Below are 19,429 nucleotides of genomic sequence, written 5' to 3'. Positions count from 1 at the left end.
GTCTGTAATTATGTAAAGGATTGTCTCGTTTACGATGAATGCTTTCTACGCACGTGAACGTAACAAGTATGTGAATACAATTTGTGTTTAGGTAAAGCTTGGTAGTCACTGGCCAGACCTATTTCGCCACTATAGATTCAAGCTTTTATTTTGGTCATAACAGCGGGTAATCTTCCCGTAACCCTGACGCTTCGTCACAAACCAATTGTCTACAATCACGAATTATCAAATTTCTCGTCTAGGCTGCTTGCCGGTGTCAAAACACCCAATAAAATTTTAAATTAATTTATGCCGGTTTGTAAATTTTGTCGCATTTTCTTTGTCGATTTAGCGTTCCTGTAGTCTGGCTCGGGAGATTTTTCGATCTTTTCGTCAGCATGTAGATACGATAATATAGATAACAATTTGCGCAATATATGAAAAAGCAGTCGTATTGTAGTTAATTTTCACACAATTTTGTCAACTACAAACGATCGTTACTTTGACGCGCGCCGTTATTCGTTTAGAGCTATACGTAAACGAAAATATGTAACGAAAATACGGCCACTGATATGACGTATTATGACGTCAGAATGATTAATTTTCTCGCGACAATTTGGACGTCGAAAGTTGCGCTCGGCGACACCTGGCAACGAATCGCAGCACTGTCCATTAGTTAAATTTAAACTAATAAAATACATCTTTGTCTGTCTATAATACATTGATGGCCACAATATTCTGACTCTTAAAACAAAGGGAGTAAAGCTGGGGTCTATACATACTACATAGATGTTAAAACTTATTAAATTAACCATATTATGTATAAAATTTGTTACTTGTGTATTTCACCTCAGCACATCCCATTGTTCCGAACCTCGGATATTGAATGCGTTGGATCGGATGCGGGGCAAGATGGGAAGCAAAGGAGGTTCAACTACAAAGATACTTTGAAGGAATCAACATCGGAAAGGGTAAGATTAATAACTTTTGTTTATTAAAAGTTTAATATAGTATTTATTTAAACTCCTTAAATGGACATGTCAGTTGTCTTAGATTCTTTTTGTCATAAACACTTGTTAATAACCAAATCTGCATACCTGCCTAAAATACCTTATTTGTTAATTTTATTTCACACAATTTGTCCCATAACTATTTTCTATACCAATAACAAGAGAGCATATAGTGCTAATGAATGGCAGTTCGGCCAATATAGATAATATTAGTACACAAAGTATCAAATTAACAAGTCATCATCACCCCATTTACTCCCCTTCCTCCAGCTCCTAAACCTTGTCAACCCTCGCCTAATACTGAGCGGGCACACCCACAACACGTGCCATCGTAGCCACAAAGATGGGACACCAGAAGTTACCGTAGCATCGTACAGTTGGAGGAATCGGAACGACCCAAGTTTTTATCTGGTGGGGTTGAATTATGTTTGTTGATAATTTGGGTTATATTATTATAATAATATTATTATTATTTGAACTATCAGCAATTAAAAACTTTTTGTATAATTTATCCATGGTATTATGGAACCAACAATAAAAAAATGATAATTAGTTTGATGTCACTGATAGGCCCAAAACTTATTTAATGCAGAAATAATTAGACACAATCCTACGGTACAAATCTAATCCATTTGGTGTAATGTTTACTGATTAATGCAGAGCAAGCTGGGAGCCTGGAATGGTATTCTTGGATACCGACTAAAGTTTTTTTTTTTAGGCCAGGTAAACATACAAGGTTCAAGATTCCAGCTGTTTAACGAAAACAAAGCAATCACATACATGGTGGATATTATAAAACCTTTATGTTTAATATTAACTTCCAGTTCACAATCACCAATGATGACATCACATCCTCCAAATGCCACCTACCAACTGAATCTACCGTATTTACCTTATATGGGTTGGCAGTTATAGCATCGTTGTTCACGTTAAAGATGGCTTGCAACAGAAACATGAGATGTACTTCAAAAATATGGAAGAGACTTTAAAATCTGTTTTAACTTTTAACATCCACAAATTTTTCACTTGATGCTTTTGCCTTATTTACTAGTTTCTCCTACATTTGCAAAGAGTGGGAGGGTTACTAATATACCAGCAAGCAATTTTTATATAAAAATAGAAATGCTGCTGCTAATGATAAAATTACATTAAACTTTATCCAAATATATAAACAGTAATCGAAACGTTTTAAAATGAAGTTGTTTTTTGGAAAAAATGATCACAGTTTATATGCAAATATGCATGACAATGTTTTTAATATTTTGTTGCGAAATAAACTTTTACTGTGACATCAATGAGTATTCAATACATAACAATAGCAATGTTTATGATGTCACAACCAACCATTGTAAGCAACAATTACAACATGATTGCACAATTTGTAAAAAAGTTTTTTAAAAGTTGAGTAAATATTAAAGAAATGATAAACCTATTGCAACCAAATACACTTTAATGTAATAGTATTACATAATATGACATCACGCATAATATGACATCACACATAATATGACATCACACATAATATGACATCACACATAATATGACATCACACATAATATGACATCACGCATAATATGACACCACACATAATATGACATCACACATAATATGACATCACACATTATGACATCATGCATATTATGACATCACGGATACTATGACATCACATATATTATGACATCAAACATATTGTGACATTACATATATTATGACATCATGCACAATATTGCAAATAACGGTAAATATGATGTCTATGATTAATACAAATATTGCTTTTAAAGTAAACTAAAACTTGGCAGATATAAAACACTTGAGTTTTGTGTAGTCACTATGCGGTTATTCTGTGTCATGTAAAGTGCACGGAATATGATTAATTTACATAAAACAAAAATACAGCAATAGATCTTATAAAATGTGACAAATAAAACTCACTTTTGGTTATTGTGTTTTAAAGTTGAGGGTATTTGTTTAAGGTAGTACGAGTATTATGATTAATTCACATAAACAAAAAAATCAGCAATAAACCTTATAAATTTCACAAATAAAACACTTTTGTGTTTGTGTATACAGTTATAAATCAGACACCATACTGCTTGTGCAAAAAATATTCAAACCATTTATTTTCAGTTCTAATCGCATCTTTACAAATCTTTAACTCCTTTGCCCCATGTTTAAGGTTATACCCTTTCATTTCCACACCCCTGGGGTTATAGACTCGGTTGCGTGGGTCTCTTACGCGTGAAACACCCACAGCCCCCCCATCTACACACGCATCCTGAAGTTGCTGATTCAATTCATTCAACTTTTTAACGTTTTTATCCATTTTTTCGACCCCGTATTCTTTAACACAGCGCCAGAACGTTTTGTTAAAGTGTCTGTACATCAAAGTATCCGCGTGATTCCATTCCTCAACTTTTCTTCTCCTTACCTCAGGTACAAATTCTCCAGATACAGCTCTTGCATTGAGAGCGAGATATGCGGCATCTTCAAGATCCCAACATAATAAGTCCATCAACAAAACCATAGAAATATCAAAGTATTCCGTCAATAACACAAGATCGAACACCTCCTCCACCTCCAATATTGATTGTTGAATATATTCTTCATCGTTGTTTAAATTATTGAAGCCCATATCATAGAACATACTGTTCTTGCCGAACCACCACAGTGGGCCATCCTTTGCACCTCGGAAGTATCTAAACATAACTATTTGTTTATTTTTTATTAAATAGGTATGTAATGCCATCTATGTGACATAATAATGTATTATATACAGTATTAAGGACATGCCTGGTAGCCAAGCTCTAGCCAAATAATGGTTGCCAGCATGCCGGTATATAGCTCCAATTATAGGCAACAAACCTGGGGTGGCAGGGTGGGCAGGCCAACTTTGGAATTTCTAGCACTGCATTAATCAGTAAACATTACAACCAATAAGTTAGATTTGTTTCACAGGATTTTGTGTTTAACTATCCCTGCCTCTCGAGGGTTTATAAAAGATAGTCGCTCATGGCTGAAACTAAACACAAGTTTTACGTGGGACTACAAGTCTTTGTAGAAATATAAAATTATAACAATACATGTTGCCCAACTTACCTTCTAGGATGGTTTATCCATTCCTCCATCCCCGATGGGGAAAGGGGGAGTCTCGAAAATGTTTTGCAATCGTAATGCAAGTAGTTGAATAGAGATTCAAATAATGAACCCGGTTCTCTTAGTATTGTGATGTAAACTGTGTCATTCGGAAGGATTGCGGATACTTCACTTCTGTCGAATCTCATATGATGACACAGCATATTTATTGGTGAGTCACTTTTTCGGATAAAATCTCGGTTGAAATAACGCCCATCCCGGTACCCGAACTTGGGATCCCTGGTTCTCGATAATCCGACAAATATATCGTGCAGGTCAGCATGACGCAGCAAAATGTTTTGTACAACTGTACCAGCAGTTTTGTGAGTTTTCATAAAAAATATATTTTTCTTCGGTTTGCAATTTGTACGGTTCGTAAAAGTATTTCGGATGAATGGAAAAGTTGGAGCTGACCTGGATGAAAGCAATTTAGTTCTAAATAAAACTTTGTTTATGTTTAATTAAATTTGAAGATCTATAACCTTTTATACTTTTTATACATAACAAACAAAACATAAAATTTCTTACTTTTGTTTTTCTGTTGATTTAAAAGACAATCCCCAGCAAGAATACACGAAATAAATTAAACACAAGATCAAAGCAAATCTTAAAATGTTGTGCAAATATTTGCGGATGAAACCCATCGCTAAAGTAAGCATATAATAAGGTGTTTCCCCGAGCAAAACAAACAGAGACACATAGTGTCGCGTAATCAACCTTGGCAACAATTTAATATATGAAATTATATTATAATACAACAAATTTAAAAATGTTCAAACCTTTAAGTATTGAAGTTTTAAGTTCACACACCCCTAATAACAAAATACTTTATATTTCTATGATTGTAACTAAGCAACATAGTTTTCGCATCGGGTAATCCCCCCTTAAATTAAAAAATTATTTATTTTTTGTTATCTAATTTAAATTATACCCATAAAAAGATACGAAAAAACGTCAATTTAAACCAAATGTAGACATTAAGCTCCTGATCATGACTGAAGTCCTTCAAGTTCCACCGATTCCAACGGATTTTGAAACGCCAAGCCCTGTTCCACCATGGCAGCAGAAAAACAACGAACGAGCGAAGCAGTTATGGGAAGTTTTGAGGTTGGTAGGAGAATATGACTTGGAAAGTTTCAATTTAAACATAAACAATTTATATACAATGTTTAGTAATCTTTATAAGTTTAATGACAAATCAATATGCTTGGTGCAGTTTCTGATCAGTTCAGTTTCAATACAAATATGATAGCCCATATATATAAGTTACGACTCATTAAGCGATCATCACTTTCTTTTTTAACAAGTGGGCGCTCATTTTTTTATTATTATTTTTAAAAAATACACAAAGAAACACTTTAAATTGGTAATAAGTGGAAAACAAATTACTTAAATACTGAAAATACCTTTATAAATATATAAAACACTAGTAAGAACATCTTTCCCAAATTAGGTAGGTTATATACGCTCTTTCGTTCTGTTTACTATCGTCGGTTCTGTGGTGTAACGGTTAGCGTGCTGTCGTTTAATCTCTTTGTTTCGTTCTTACCGGGTTCGAGTCCCGCACAGTGCAATACGTTTTTTTTTAGTTTTTTTTGTTAGTAAACGATTTTTTATAAAATATTGAAATACTATACCAATACACATTTTATATGTCACAAAAACAACGTTTTTTTAAAGTCCCCAGTAACTAATAATAAAAAAATGAGCGCCCACTTGTGAAAAAAGAGAGTGATGATCTGTTAATGAGTCGTATATATATATATTTTGTAACTATTTTTATCCCAAACATTTCAGTTTAAAACTAAAAACCATTTTCAAAATTTTGTTTTTTTAAATTTAACATAAAATATTTTTTGACTTCCCAGGAAATCTGTGAAATCCACCACAGACCTTGTGAAGAAATCTGACATTCGGCCGGCCGTGGTCAGTCATGGGGTTCATCATATAAGGAAGATTGGACATGATGATGCAATTGTGGATGTCACATATAACTCTGTTATGCAGGTACGGTGGGGAGTTATGTTAGTTATTTTGTGTGGTGAGGCAACGACAGTCGTTATAACACGGTGTTCTGTTTCATACACCTCATGTTCGCTTACGAGCTACCACAGAGAGAGGAGACCACATAGATATGGCAAAAAACCTTCACCAACAGAGTTACATTTGTAGTAATTGGTAAGCTGGCGCGAAGTGTATAAAACAGAATACCCGTGTTATAACGGCTGTCATTGCCATTCCATGCGAGGATAAACAAGTATTACATTCAAGATTCCGATTAAATGAAGATATTTCCTCGCAGGAGTTTGTGACCGTTGATCATCAGTTTGTTCGTGTTTTCCACGAGGATGGACGAAGGAAAGACATCATCGATACAGGCGAGGAGATCAAGAGAATCGTCACGTGTCCGCACTCAAACCAATATGCTGCACTCAATAAAAAGGATGAGATCAAAGTTGGAAAATCTTTAACTAAATACAGATATTTTTTGTCAATATAAGTTTATTGAGTTAAGCTAATGTAATGAATTCTGTGAATCTGGCCTTTACCTAATGCTTATAAAGACTTAGGAAGTGGAATAATTCTTGTAACGATAACAGTCAGGATTAAATGCAATAAAATACCTAACAAAAATAATCAAGTTTAACAAATTGTGTTCTATGTAAGGCTTTTTAGGCAAAATATATGTTATAGGCCACGATTTGTTGGGACTTGGTTTTGTCTGTTACGTATTTCATAGTACACCTTGGTTAAGTTTATAACTTGTTTTTTTAGCTTTTCACTTCTGACTTTGAATTCGTATCGACAACAAAAGCGATTCATAAAATTAATTGGTGAGTTTGTGATTTTTTAATTAAGGGATTTTACCTAGCTTAGGATGACACTCATAAGATAATTGCTCCAAACCAGTGCGCTAATGGGTTGTCAAAATTATCAGCCACACAAAAAATAATCACCAACAAACTTATATACATGGTAACTCGTAAGCAGGCATGAGGTGTATGAAACAGAACTCCAATGATATAATATTTAAGATTCATTCATTTATGGTTGTGCAAATCACCCACAAACTGTTATATCACCTGTCTTATACAGGAGATGTATATACCTACCTAATATACAACACTAACTGCATAATGTATATCTCATATAATGTAAATTCCACCACAGTATGATGTATAATGAAAGCACGAACGAAGTTGTAACAGCAGGAACTTCAAACGTGATGGTGAGAATTATTAAAATTTAGATTTAAGCTCTGTATGTTCCATATGAGTGGGGTGCTATCTGGGACTTAGGCCAGAGTTGGCTTTTTGTATATTACATATTCCATTCTATATTCGTTCTATATATCCTATATGGATTCTTTCTGTTTTGAAATTAGAATATTTCATGTTTAACTTGTTGAATCCATAAGAGACATTTTAAAAAAAGGCGAAACAACCAGAGTTGGCTAAAGTTAAAACAACAACATTTAGGAAAATAAAATGTTTAATTAGATTTTAAATTTGACTTCATTACAGACGTGGTGCTTCCGATACGGCAACCGATACATGATACCCCATCGTGTGGTGACGGAGGGCCTCACTTGTAAAGATGAGTTCGATAAAATAACGCTCGAAAATACGACGAGTCATTCTCAACGATGTTACGCTGTTTGTGGAACCAGTGTTGCCGTGAGTATTTGTGGGTAGTGTTGCCGTGAGTGTTTGTGGCCAGTGTTGCCATGAGTATTTGTGGTCAGTGTTGCTGTGAGTATTTGTGCCCAGTGTTGCCAGGAGTATTTGTGCCCAGTGTTTCCATGAGTATTTGTGGCCAGTGTTGCTGTGAGTATTTAGGGCCAGTGTTGCTGAGGAACTAAACAAAATAACTTATGGGTATTATTTAAAAATTAACCTTAAACTTGCTGCTGTGTTAAACATCCATGCCACTCCATAAACCCAAATACGCTTCAGGTGTTCAATCTTCATAAAGCTGAATTAATTTGTTACAAACATGATCTACATGTGAGGAACATTACAAGGTATGTTGTGTAATAAGTATTGGAATGAACTTATGTGTTAATCTATACTATACTGTGGGTTTAGCAACCAAACTTTTATTCAAGTAGTTTTTACCCTTAGCGTGTTTATCATGTCTGTTGTTTTGTCGCGAATTGCTCCTCTTCATTGTTCACACTGGCCACACAGAAAAAAATTGCTTACAAAGTTACATATGCAGTAACTCGTAAGCGGGCACGAGGTAAATGAAACAGAACTAAAATTATTCTCAATATCAACACCCACAAAGTTAAATACATAATAAATAAACACCTGGTGTATGAACCCATTACATCCCCCCCCTGCTCTACTAAACAACTTACACCCCTCTACCCCCAGCATTCTATTCTTCAACCCCCTCAAATACATCGTGACTGGATCACGGGACGGTTCAGTAAAATTATGGGACGATAACTTTGGAATACGACTTGTGTTTGTCGGCCACCATGGACCAATAAGCTCACTGAGTTTATATCCACAAGTAAGTGACTACTTTGTATGTGGTGTCTAATTACTCCAACACCCCGGGTGACTATTTTTCACAGTAGGTAAGTATGGGTTTGTGGGCAATATGACATGCATATATATGTAGTGATTAAACCAATGTAATTTTTGGATTGCAGGGTTGGATCAATGGACTGTTACACCATCTTACTCCAACCTACTATATCTTTATCCATTTTTTTACGACTGCCATATAATAGCGCTAAATTCTGTTCTGTTTGTTATTTTAGCATAGACCAACCTAGTATATGTTAAAATTAACACACACAACATACCAACCATCTTAAATCACAGGGTCCATACATTATGTCATCATCATACGATTGCACCATTAGAGTATGGAGTTTGGAGACATGCGATGAAGTGGACCTGTAAGTTATGACATCATCATATTATGACATCACCATATTATGACATCACCATATTATGACATTATCATATTATGACATCACCATAGTATGGCATTAAATCAATGCATTCCATATCTATTTTCTAAAATTAAATTTTAAAATTAGAATTTATCATGCGAATAATGTAAAGCAAATAAAAAAAGGATTTTTGTTTTTAACCACATTAAACTAGACACATAAACATATAGGTATCCATAATTAAATCCAGCTGTACATGCGCAGTATTCCACCCCACATTTTATGTTACATTCTCCACGTTTAACAATAAGTTTCTATGTTTAACAACTATAAGTGTAACTATATTTTAATTTTGTTTAAATTCAAAACACGGCACCTGTGACCAAGTGTCTAACCATAACTTCTAACCCAGAATAAAGTTGGATGAACCAGTGATTGGATTATCCACAACACCCAACCATAGCCACCTTCATTCATTCTCATCATATGCTGTCGATCTATGGTCGATAACTCATGTTCACCAATTGTTTACTACTATTGGGTAAGTGTGATGTAATAATAGGGTTGTTATGTAATAATGGACAGTGTGATGATAAACAATTATTTAGTGCCAAATAAAAAGAGATCTTCTGGAGAGTGTTTCTAATCTTAAAGGATCTTTGAAAATTGTTTCTGAACCTTTTGCTAAAATTGCCAGAAGATCTCTTTTATCGGTATAATACACCCGATAGCCACAAAATTATATATATTTAAATCAGTTATGTTTGAAAAAAATATGGGGTTGTACTGAATAATTTATTACTTTTTTGAAACAAATTAATTCTAATTAATTGTGTAGGAATTATGGCTTGAACAAGTTGGCTTAACTATGATATTCTGAACTTTAATTTGACTTTTCTCAACAGGAACTCTGTTCAAAACATTCACACAGCATCTTATAACAAGGTGAAAAAACAACTTTATTTATGTAAACGTTATCGCCATAGCACTATTACTTTCTTTCTAAGAACATCTAAAAAAATAAATGGCTTGTTGTTTGTCTGCTAGGTGTAGTGACCCCGCTTTTTATTTCTAATTAAGTATAAATATGTTTTAAACTGTAAACATATTTAACGATTGTTGTTTCTATCTTTTGTCTTTTCATTTCAACTATTCTTTAATCTTTGCTTGTGCAGTTGAAGCCACAATCTGTGGCTCGTTATTGGTCTACTATGTGTAGTGACCACGCTTTTTTTTAATTAAGTGTAAATAGGTTTTAAACACATTTTAACGACTGTTGTTTTGTTTCTTTGTTCTGTCCTTTTGTTTCATTTATTCTTTAATCTTTGCTTGTGCAGTTGAAGCCACAATCTGTTACTATTATTAGTAAGGATTGAGTTGGAAATAACCAACTAAACTATGTACGTCCACAGCTCGTAGATCGTGTAGTTTGCCAAAGTGAAGATGGAACCGTGCGGCTTTTATCGCCACTAAACGGCGCTGTTCTCACCACTCTAGTGCCTCCTGTGGAAGTTTTGCAATCCAACCCCAACAGCAGGGTGAACAGTGCCGCTAGTGGTCAAACCCCAGAGGACAAATTGTTACTCGACGCTGTGTATTGCTTACCAAGGGAAACAATATACGCAGCTTATCGTGGGGGAGCGATGGTGGTGGGAAGAACGCATACAAATCCTGTGACTGTTAAGCAAATATGGAAGTTCACAGAAGGTGGGTGTTGTAACAGCTTAAGTGCCAGTGAGAGTGTTAGATTCCTTTTATCAGAACTAGAGAGTTTGTGTCTGATGCTTGTAGCTGAAGTGTGCATGGGCAAGAGACTTCATAGCAACATGCTCTAACCCAGTGGTCACTAATGGGTTGTCTAAATTGTTCTCTACACAGAAAGCATTTACCCACAAAAGTACATAAATGGTAACTTTTAGGCAGGCACGGGATGTATGAAACAGAACACTCAAGTTTTATGCCTGTCATGCAAGGATAAATAAGTTGCAATCATGCAACCATACCCCAAATAAGATAAATAAAGTTTGTATTATTCCCAGGTTCTCAGGTAAACTGTATGAGTTTGTACGAATATATCCTCGATGTGACAGAACTTAAACAACTATGGGAGGAATCAAAGAAAGGAAATGTTGCTAGGAAGAAAAAAACTAGAATTCCGAGGTAAGATTATGATGTGCATTGTTGTAATGCAATGTTGAATGAATGTAACCTATTAATCCTCACATGGCAGTAAGTTGAAACAATTGCTGTTAAGTTAAGTCCGGCCCTGTAGCACAGTTGGTTAACACGCCTGCCTCTAACCCAGAGGTAATGGGTTCAAGGCTCTTAGTTGCTACCATTGTGGGTGTTGTGTCCTTGGGCAAGACACTTAACAGCAATTGCTCTAACTCAGTGGTCACTAATTGGTTGTCCAAATTGTCAGCCACACATAAAATAAAGAAAAAAACAACAACAAAAAAAGTAATCACCAACAATCTTACATCCATGGTAACTTGTAAGCTGGCACAAGTTGTATGAAACAGAACATCCGTGTTGTAACGACCGTCTTTTTCTGGCCACCGAGGATAAAGTATGTTACATTTATTTAATCAAGTGTCTTACTCAATGACACATTTACACCCACAATGGTGGCGGCATCGAGCCTCGAACTCGTAACCTCCGATTATAATACAAGCAATATAACTACTGTGTTACATCACATACCTTATTGTTACATCATCACCAGATACGGAAACAAAACAATCTTACTTGTTGGAAGAAAAGATGGATTTATCGCGAGTCTTGATTTGGACGATGGAAACATTCTGTTTGAAACTGAAGCCCACGGTGTTAAAGGTGTCATATCTGTTCTGTCCGACGCTAGAAATGATCGGGTTATATCTGCTGGGAGAGGTAGGTGATGTCACTGTTGTGTTTATGATGTCACTTATGTATTTATAATTGCACAACTATGCCCATGATGTTATCAGTTGTTTAATAAAAATAAAACAATAGCCATTCACCTCTTATTTTAAACTTAAAGGTTTTTCAACAACTTTGTGTTTGGAAACTTTTATCTTCTCAATGTGAAAACTGTGTAAAATCAAATATTTTTCTGTTTTTATAATAATATTAAGAGCAAATAAAGAATAAGAAAGGAACAAGAAATCTTTTTAATGACCGTTGTGCTGCTGCTAATCCTCTTTTTGGCTACGTTGTTTATTTTCGCTAATGTAAAAAAATAAATAAATAAAACTCATACCATGTTACTTCAGACAACATCGTTAAAGTTTGGAAAATGTTCCCGAACGCAAACGAACCGTTAAGTTTGATGATGTCATTCTACTGCGCTCACACACCATGTCACATGACTATCGCAGCATCGAAACTAACGGTGGCGTTCCAACAACTTGCAACTGCTACTTATACCATTGTTATGTATGATCTCGATACCAAAGGTAAGCCTAACATGAAGTCGCCATAACTTTTGAACCAGAGGTGTCTTTGGGTAAGACACTTTAACAGCAAACCCTGATAATGTCCTGCTGTATGCACAAAAACCTTGATCGCAAAACAAACAATTGCCATAAGATCTCTTTTAGGCTTATAATACACCTGGCGGCAACAACAATTATAAACGACTAGATCATTTTACAGCAATGTTAATAATTGCGGACTCATCTAAAGTATGCTGACTCATTGTATATATGATATGCTGACTCACCTAATAAATGCTGAATCACAGAGCGATCGGACCACAGTCCCCATGACGACCACACGGATGAGATCACGGGATTATCGGCGTGCCCGAGACTCAAGTTATTCGCTTCAGCAAGCAGAGATGGAACGATCAAGGTTTGGTCGAACGGGAACGAGTTAATCAGGTGAATGGGTTGCGATATAATGGCTGATTGCCTCTATACTAGAGGATACAGAGTTCAAGGCTCAATGCCCCCACCATTGTTGGCAAGTGTGTCCAAGGTTTGCTTAAGTACGAATGAATTTGTCAGCGTTTCTGCCTTCCATCTAGAGGGGACGAGTTCGAAGCTTGTTGCTGTTTTATTGTTGTTGTATGTGTGTGAAACATACAAATTACGTAAGCGGGCACGAAGTGTATGAAACAACACACTCGTGCTACAACAACTGTCGTTGCCCCGCCAAGCGAGGATAAATAAGCTACATTCTAGATTCCACGGTGTGCCACAGTTAAAGATAAATTTGTTTTCTACAGAATTCTAAAATTGAACGAGGAACCGAAAAGCATCGACTTTTGCAACCAACATGGAGATCTTATGATTGGGCTCGGTAAAAACGTACACCGGGTGGAGCACAGTAGCTACCTACCGCGGGCTTACCTGTTCAAGATGGTTTGCATGGAATTCCCCGAGCCAGTTCATGAGTTAGCGATTCCTGTCGATAAAGCACGACTTGGGGAAATGTCAAAGCATGACTCGTTAAAAGTGACAACTGCAAAGTCATCGTATATAAAGTAAGCGAACGTTAGGTTTATTTACAGGTTCATAACATTAGGGGCACCTGGGGACATATCCCGTATCTGGTGATGATGTAACAATAAGGTATGTGATGTAACACAGTAGTTATATTGCTTGTATTATAATCGGAGGTTACAAGTTCGAGGCTCGATGTCGCCACCATTGTGGGTGTATATGTGTCATTGAGTAAGACACTTCACTCAACTTTTAAAACAGGGGTGACATTTGATATTCTATCACTCCAGTTGTTAACACCCAGACTAATTTTTTTAAACCTTAAACCAGTTTTTACGTTGCTGTTAGGTGTCTATACAAACAAGCACAGCTAAAGCTCGATAAATATAAATGTAATTGTGTTTGAGATTTTACAAACATTTTACAAAACCTTCAAATAACTTAATACCTATTCTCTATATGTGTAACTGTATTTTACAAGTTCACCCAAGTTATTAATAAAATGACACGTTTAAAAAAACTTGTGAATCCCATAAAACTTTAGGATGAATTACGGATGGGACCCGATGACGAATGAAGAACAAGATCAAATAACCCAGGATGAGCGGGAAAGAGCTGGAGCGTTCGCGCTTTATGCTGCAAGGGATGCAGAGCTCGAGAGGATCAGAGATGGAAGTTTAAAACCGAAGCGAGCGGATCGTCGTCCGAGTAAACGAACGGAGTCGGTTGCATTTAAGAAATATCTCGCTTTGTTTTGGGATCGACCCAAGAAAGTTAAGGTAAGTTGTAAGAGTTGTAGGTTGTTATGGTATGTTAAACTTTTGGTTTTAACTGCCTACAAACATGAAACTGTGACTTAGATATGGGTTAATAACCTGACTATTTTATGAACTATATAAATGTTGTTATTGTTACATGAATATTTCAATACTTCTTGTTTGCCACAAAGTTACATAGGTGGTAACTCGTAGACAGGTGTATAAAACAGAACAGCCGTATCATAGCGACTGTTATTGCGTCGTCATGTGGGAAATAAACAAAGTTTCATTCATTGTTACCTCACACTTTTGTACTTGTTTCACCAGATTCCTGATGTCGACGACTTCGATCCAGACCCGCCACTAGAGCGCGTTGCAAGTAATGCTTCCAATATTTAACCTTGCTTGTACTTCATAATTCTCTAAATAAATCTCTTTAGTTCTGAGATAAAAAGTTTTCAAAAATTACTCTCACAATACTTAACAATTTCAATACCTTAATATGTTGTTTCTGCACGGCATTTTGAAAGTCTAAAATGGTGCACAAAATAAATTTTGTTGAAGACCACTATCAGATAAAAACGCAACTAGTTATTTATAAACCTAATGTTACCCACAGCCCCCAAAGTTTGGGAACCTGAAACAAAGATTGGTTTCTTTCCTCCAATCAAAGCTGCCAAACCAGTGAAGCATATCCTGGATGGTGGGGTGGAGAAAGACAAGGTAAGATTGTGGTGTAAAAACAAATCCCTTGAATAAACAAGTCAAAGGTCTTTGCTGCATCCTGGAGTGTAAATTTTATTAAGATGTTTATTCCCACCATTTGCAAATGTTGGGCTTCGTGGTTGTTTCATCTTTTTAAACTTCTTTCTGCCTTGAATGCCAATTAGGCTTATTTTTGTCTTGTCCTCTTGTGCATTATGATGCCAATACCTTGGTTAAAAACACTAAGTATTCATTGATACTGCTGGTGTACATTACTTTGGAAAAATATTCTCTTAAGACATAGTATCTGCTTTGTGTGATAACTTATATTGGGGGGGAGTTTATGTTATTTCTGTTACTTCTATACAGCACCTTTAACATTTATATTATTTCTATCCAGCACCTCCACGAATCAGGTCCCGATTACGGCCATAACAAATTCATTATCAATCCATGCGGGTTCATCCCAAACTCTATCCTCATCAAACTGCTTTGGCCACAAGATGAAGTGATGAAACTACAGGAGGATGTTTGGAAACCTCCAACCTTCACGGAGGAACAATTGGAGCAGATGAGGAAAGTGGAGGAAGCTGTGAAAGAGGTTGGGGTTATACTTCAGTTTTTCCTATATTTTTTCATTTTTATCACAGCCATTTATCACAGGAGGGTTAGGAATTAGTCCTGTTTTTTCCTTAATTTTTAATTTTTTTATTTGAACTATTTGAAAATCAAGAGCCTTAAGTTATTCTTTAAACTTTAATGTTTTTTTCTGCCTATTTGTCACAATCTAATATACTTGACTTTAAAGGAACAGATTTAAACAGTTTTCCGCTATTCTAGTTTTAGCAGCATCCAATTTTCATAAACACACGAGCCTCCCTCAAATATTTTTGAGATTACAACAGCACAGATAAGGCCATCTATTTCTATTTAGAAAAGTTCTCTACCCATTCATACCAAAAAGTTTTTGAGAGCAGAGTCAAGCTGAATAAATAAAGTTCGTTATCTACAGAATAGCAGAATACTGTAGTAATAAAGATTATTTTGAGTTTAGATGCCGAATATTTTACAGGAAGGAAAAAGAAGTGACATCATCTTAGCCCCATTAGTTTCCCAGGTTTGAGGTTGAATATTTATCTTGGGCAAAACTTTACTCCAGACAAGTAGAAAGGATTGTATTTTAACATTTACAAACCCTAAACAAAATTTAAGAATTCACAAACCACACACAAATATGTAATGTGTAATTTTTTAAAGTTCTTTCTATTTAAACAAGAAAACCTATTAGTAACCACTTGCTTGGAGCATCTGTCGTTTAGTGTCTTGCCCAGGAAGACATCAGCTTACAATGGTAGAAGCATTGGGCCTTGAACTTATACCTTTGGGCTAGAGAGCATAGCATCAATTTTAGTTTGGTTGTTATCCAACATTACATGCCCTAGCATGTGTTGTACATACATGAATTATGCCAACTATTTAGTCAATCACAACCATCTTGCATTTTGCTTGATGTAACAATATGTAACTTAAGAAAACATTGATTTTTACCAATGAGCCAATTTTCACCAATTTAACAATTGATTTTTCACATTTTCTCAATACACATATATCTCTATTGATGATCATCTTTCACCTTAATGTCCTTGTTCCGAATGCAGGGGATCAAAACACCTTCAGATGATGTTGGAGAGGACGAGACGTACTTCATGGGATCGGATGAAGATTCGGAGAAGATCGGGGAAGATTTTGTGGAAGATGAGATTGTTGATCCTTCAGGTGGGTTGGAAGGGGAATAATTGATGGTTGGAGGGTGTAAAAAGTTAGTTTTTTTATTTATGGGTTGCGGGATCAGCCTCTTCCATGTTGGTAAGGTCCTACAGTGGGGCATGACATGGGACCCAGGATATACCTAGATACCTGGAGTGCTACAACCCATTCGTGTCAAATGGCAGTTGAAACGTTAAAATATTGTTAAAGTTATTATACCAAAGAAACCAAACAGTCTATGTAACATAAAATTATGTCAAAGTTCACTGCATACATTTCTGCATGACACTAACCATTATGACATCACAGCTGGAGTCAAAACTGTGAAAACCCATCGTCCTTTGGGAAAGGTCGAGAAGAAACCTTCAGCGTTGATGCAGAAGATGCGACAAGCCATGGTGACCCCTCCCCCTCCTCCTAAGGAACCAACCCCACCTCCAACACCCCCTCCTGTTAAACAAGGTGAGGTTATTGTATTTATGGCAATATAAATGAAGGTAACTTACTTTATTCTCGCGTGGCCGGAAAACAACAGTCATTATAACACAGGTGTTCTGTTTCATACACCCCATGCCTGCTTACAAGTTATCACGTATGTAACTTATTTAACCTCGCATGGCGGGGCAACAACAGTCGTTATAACGCTGATGTTCTGTTTTATACATCTTATGTTGCTTACGAGTTACCACCTTTGTAACTTTGTGGGTGATTGTTGTTCTGTATGAAAAACCCGTTAGTCACCACTGGGTTGAAGCAGCTTAATCGTAATAACAATATAAACCTTACAATAACTCTGAGGTTGAATCTGGAGTGTACAACATACAGTGCAATAAATACCTAGGAAGCACGAGATGTTTTAAAACCCATGGTGTTACCAATGTTGTATATGAAACAATACACACAAAACGGTGAGCAACACCCATGTATTAACTTGACATTGAGCATGAGGTGTATGAACACCTATGTTATAATGTTTGTCGTTTTCTGGCCATGCGAGGATAAAGTAAGTTACATTCATTCATTCGATACCTCGACACTGAGCATGGTGTGTATGAACACCCGTGTTATAACGACTGTTGTTTTCTGGCTATGCGAGGATAAAGTAAGTTACATTCATTCATTTAATAACTTGACATCGAGCATGAGGTGTACCTTAATAAACCTCATCACCACCTTTACCTTCCAACCTCCTATCCACAGAACCGAAGGTTAAAGTTCCCACCCGACCGTCCAAACCCATCGTAAAGTTCGTATCGCGACCCCCACCCCCCAAACAGCCAACCCCACCCCCTCCAACACCACCTCCACCCACCCCACCACCCCCAACACCCCCACCTTCCTATTTAACCCAATTTGAGGGACTTCCATGGTACACAAGGCACAAGGATTATATAACGCAGGTAGGTGTTGTAGGAAGTGGTAACTTCAGATGTAAATTTGTGCCTGATTGTTTTTCGGTATGACTTACACTTTGGACATCCGATTAGTAGGGGGGCGATTGCCGTTAAGGGACTTGTCTAAAGACACATACACCAACATTATGCGTGGTAAACTCCAGCATGTGTTTAATATTTTTTTTCCTCTTTTAATTATATTAAATAAATGAGGCTTTTTAAGATTTCTATTATTAAGCTTTTATAATTATTAGCCCCCTAAAGTTGTTAACATATACCAGGGCATGAAACAGAACATCTGTGTTATAACGACTGTAGTAGCCCTGAGGATAAACTAGTTACATACGTGGGAACTTGTAAGCAGGCACAAGTTGTATGAAACAAAACACCCGTGGTATAATAACTGTCATTTACCCACCTAAATTTGACATAACACTATAAAAGGGGGTAAATCAGTTTCATTTATTTCTCCACAGAGAATAACTCAGCCTTACACTGCGATTCAATTCTTCAACGTCCTCTGTGACATCATAGGCATCTCTATCGACTGGGATCATCGTTGCGCAATCGCTGATGCGTTACTGTTGTTATGGCAACAAGAGGGGATAAAAGACCACCGTCACTTGGTGGCAGCACTCAGCTCAATCTTGAACGCAACTGTTCCCCCAAATCCTAAGGTTTAATGTTGTTTCTATTAACACAAGTTTCTATATCAACAAATAAGAATTAATATTAAAATACAAACAATAATTATTTCTATTTTGCTGTTTGTACAACGCATAATACATATTTTTCTAAAACTAGATTCTGATTTGTTTTGTCTAAACACCCGTGTTATAACAACTCCTGTTGCTCTGTAACTTGGATTTTTTTAAAATATTTATATTTTGTTTCTCACCAAATATATTGGTATGTTGTTTCCTAACCATAAAAATACAAATAATTCCCCCATCCCACCATAGGAAATAACACAAGCGTTGTTCTTGAGGTCGGCCATGAAACTTTACCAAACCGTAAACGGGGAATCCGAGGGTTTTCTCATAGAAATATTAACTCAGTATCTTGAATCGGAACAAGGACATAGAAATTTCATTAAAAATGTTCTCGTGGAACAAGGACTACAAGTAAGTTTGGGCTGAAATGTATTTCTAATATTTTGAATGCATGAATGAATGAATGAATGTAACTTACTTTATCCTCGCGTGGCCGGAAAACGACAGTCGTTATAACACGGGTTTAACACCTCGTGCCAGCTTACGAGTTACCAAGTATGTTATTTTGTGGGTGATTATTTTTTTGGGATTTTTTTAAATTTTTTTAATATATTGCTGTTAATTTGGACAAC

At 36.1% G+C, this 19,429-nt stretch overlaps 3 protein-coding genes and 1 long non-coding RNA gene across 6 annotated transcripts in view; 2 read left to right on the top strand and 2 right to left on the bottom strand.

Moving 5' to 3' along the window:
* LOC100179403 (metallophosphoesterase 1) overlaps positions 1–2,280 on the top strand; it is a 4,525-nt gene extending 2,245 nt beyond the window's left edge. Inside the window, exons 6-8 of one of the 2 annotated variants that reach the window (XM_009861799.2) lie at positions 834–950; positions 1,260–1,400; positions 1,814–2,280. In XM_009861799.2, coding sequence (XP_009860101.1) covers positions 834–950; positions 1,260–1,400; positions 1,814–1,978 — 423 coding nt within the window. In that variant the 3' untranslated portion in view covers positions 1,979–2,280. Of the gene's footprint in view, positions 1–833; positions 951–1,259; positions 1,401–1,707 lie in introns of both variants that reach the window. The other variant, XM_009861800.2, reaches the window with a different exon arrangement.
* Positions 2,052–4,845, bottom strand: LOC100181715 (galactose-3-O-sulfotransferase 3). Its single transcript, XM_002128417.5, has 3 exons — positions 4,650–4,845; positions 4,086–4,535; positions 2,052–3,685 (listed from the first exon to the last, which is right to left on the bottom strand). Exons 1-3 carry the CDS (start codon positions 4,778–4,780, stop codon positions 3,067–3,069), a joined length of 1,200 nt encoding a protein of 399 aa, XP_002128453.1. The 5' UTR covers positions 4,781–4,845; the 3' UTR covers positions 2,052–3,066.
* LOC101242501 (WD repeat-containing protein 97-like) overlaps positions 4,785–19,429 on the top strand; it is a 19,289-nt gene continuing 4,644 nt past the window's right edge. The window contains exons 1-27 of one of the 2 annotated variants that reach the window (XM_026836801.1): positions 4,785–5,228; positions 5,990–6,128; positions 6,424–6,576; positions 6,897–6,955; positions 7,293–7,350; positions 7,646–7,798; positions 8,078–8,145; positions 8,501–8,642; positions 8,960–9,036; positions 9,446–9,574; positions 9,939–9,978; positions 10,446–10,740; positions 11,073–11,193; positions 11,759–11,925; positions 12,288–12,470; positions 12,758–12,896; positions 13,244–13,501; positions 14,005–14,239; positions 14,546–14,597; positions 14,838–14,941; positions 15,324–15,524; positions 15,996–16,040; positions 16,582–16,699; positions 17,000–17,152; positions 17,891–18,090; positions 18,561–18,761; positions 19,047–19,208. In XM_026836801.1, the coding sequence (XP_026692602.1) occupies positions 5,113–5,228; positions 5,990–6,128; positions 6,424–6,576; positions 6,897–6,955; positions 7,293–7,350; positions 7,646–7,798; positions 8,078–8,145; positions 8,501–8,642; positions 8,960–9,036; positions 9,446–9,574; positions 9,939–9,978; positions 10,446–10,740; positions 11,073–11,193; positions 11,759–11,925; positions 12,288–12,470; positions 12,758–12,896; positions 13,244–13,501; positions 14,005–14,239; positions 14,546–14,597; positions 14,838–14,941; positions 15,324–15,524; positions 15,996–16,040; positions 16,582–16,699; positions 17,000–17,152; positions 17,891–18,090; positions 18,561–18,761; positions 19,047–19,208 (3,768 nt within the window). In that variant the 5' untranslated portion in view covers positions 4,785–5,112. The remainder of the gene's footprint in view (positions 5,229–5,989; positions 6,129–6,423; positions 6,577–6,896; positions 6,956–7,292; positions 7,351–7,645; positions 7,799–8,077; positions 8,146–8,500; positions 8,643–8,959; positions 9,037–9,445; positions 9,575–9,938; positions 9,979–10,445; positions 10,741–11,072; positions 11,194–11,758; positions 11,926–12,287; positions 12,471–12,757; positions 12,897–13,243; positions 13,502–14,004; positions 14,240–14,545; positions 14,598–14,837; positions 14,942–15,323; positions 15,525–15,995; positions 16,041–16,581; positions 16,700–16,999; positions 17,153–17,890; positions 18,091–18,560; positions 18,762–19,046; positions 19,209–19,429) is intronic. The other variant, XM_018814033.2, reaches the window with a different exon arrangement.
* On the bottom strand, positions 6,461–9,492 carry LOC113474710. Its single transcript, XR_003396397.1, has 3 exons — positions 9,410–9,492; positions 8,941–9,034; positions 6,461–6,547 (listed from the first exon to the last, which is right to left on the bottom strand). It is a non-coding gene; the product is annotated as an uncharacterized LOC113474710 (long non-coding RNA).

This window comes from Ciona intestinalis, chromosome 11, assembly GCF_000224145.3.
Source record: "Ciona intestinalis chromosome 11, KH, whole genome shotgun sequence".
Taxonomy (NCBI): Eukaryota; Metazoa; Chordata; class Ascidiacea; order Phlebobranchia; family Cionidae; genus Ciona; species Ciona intestinalis.
Note: the sequence above shows the minus strand (reverse complement) of the source record. Positions and strands in the feature narration are given on the sequence as shown.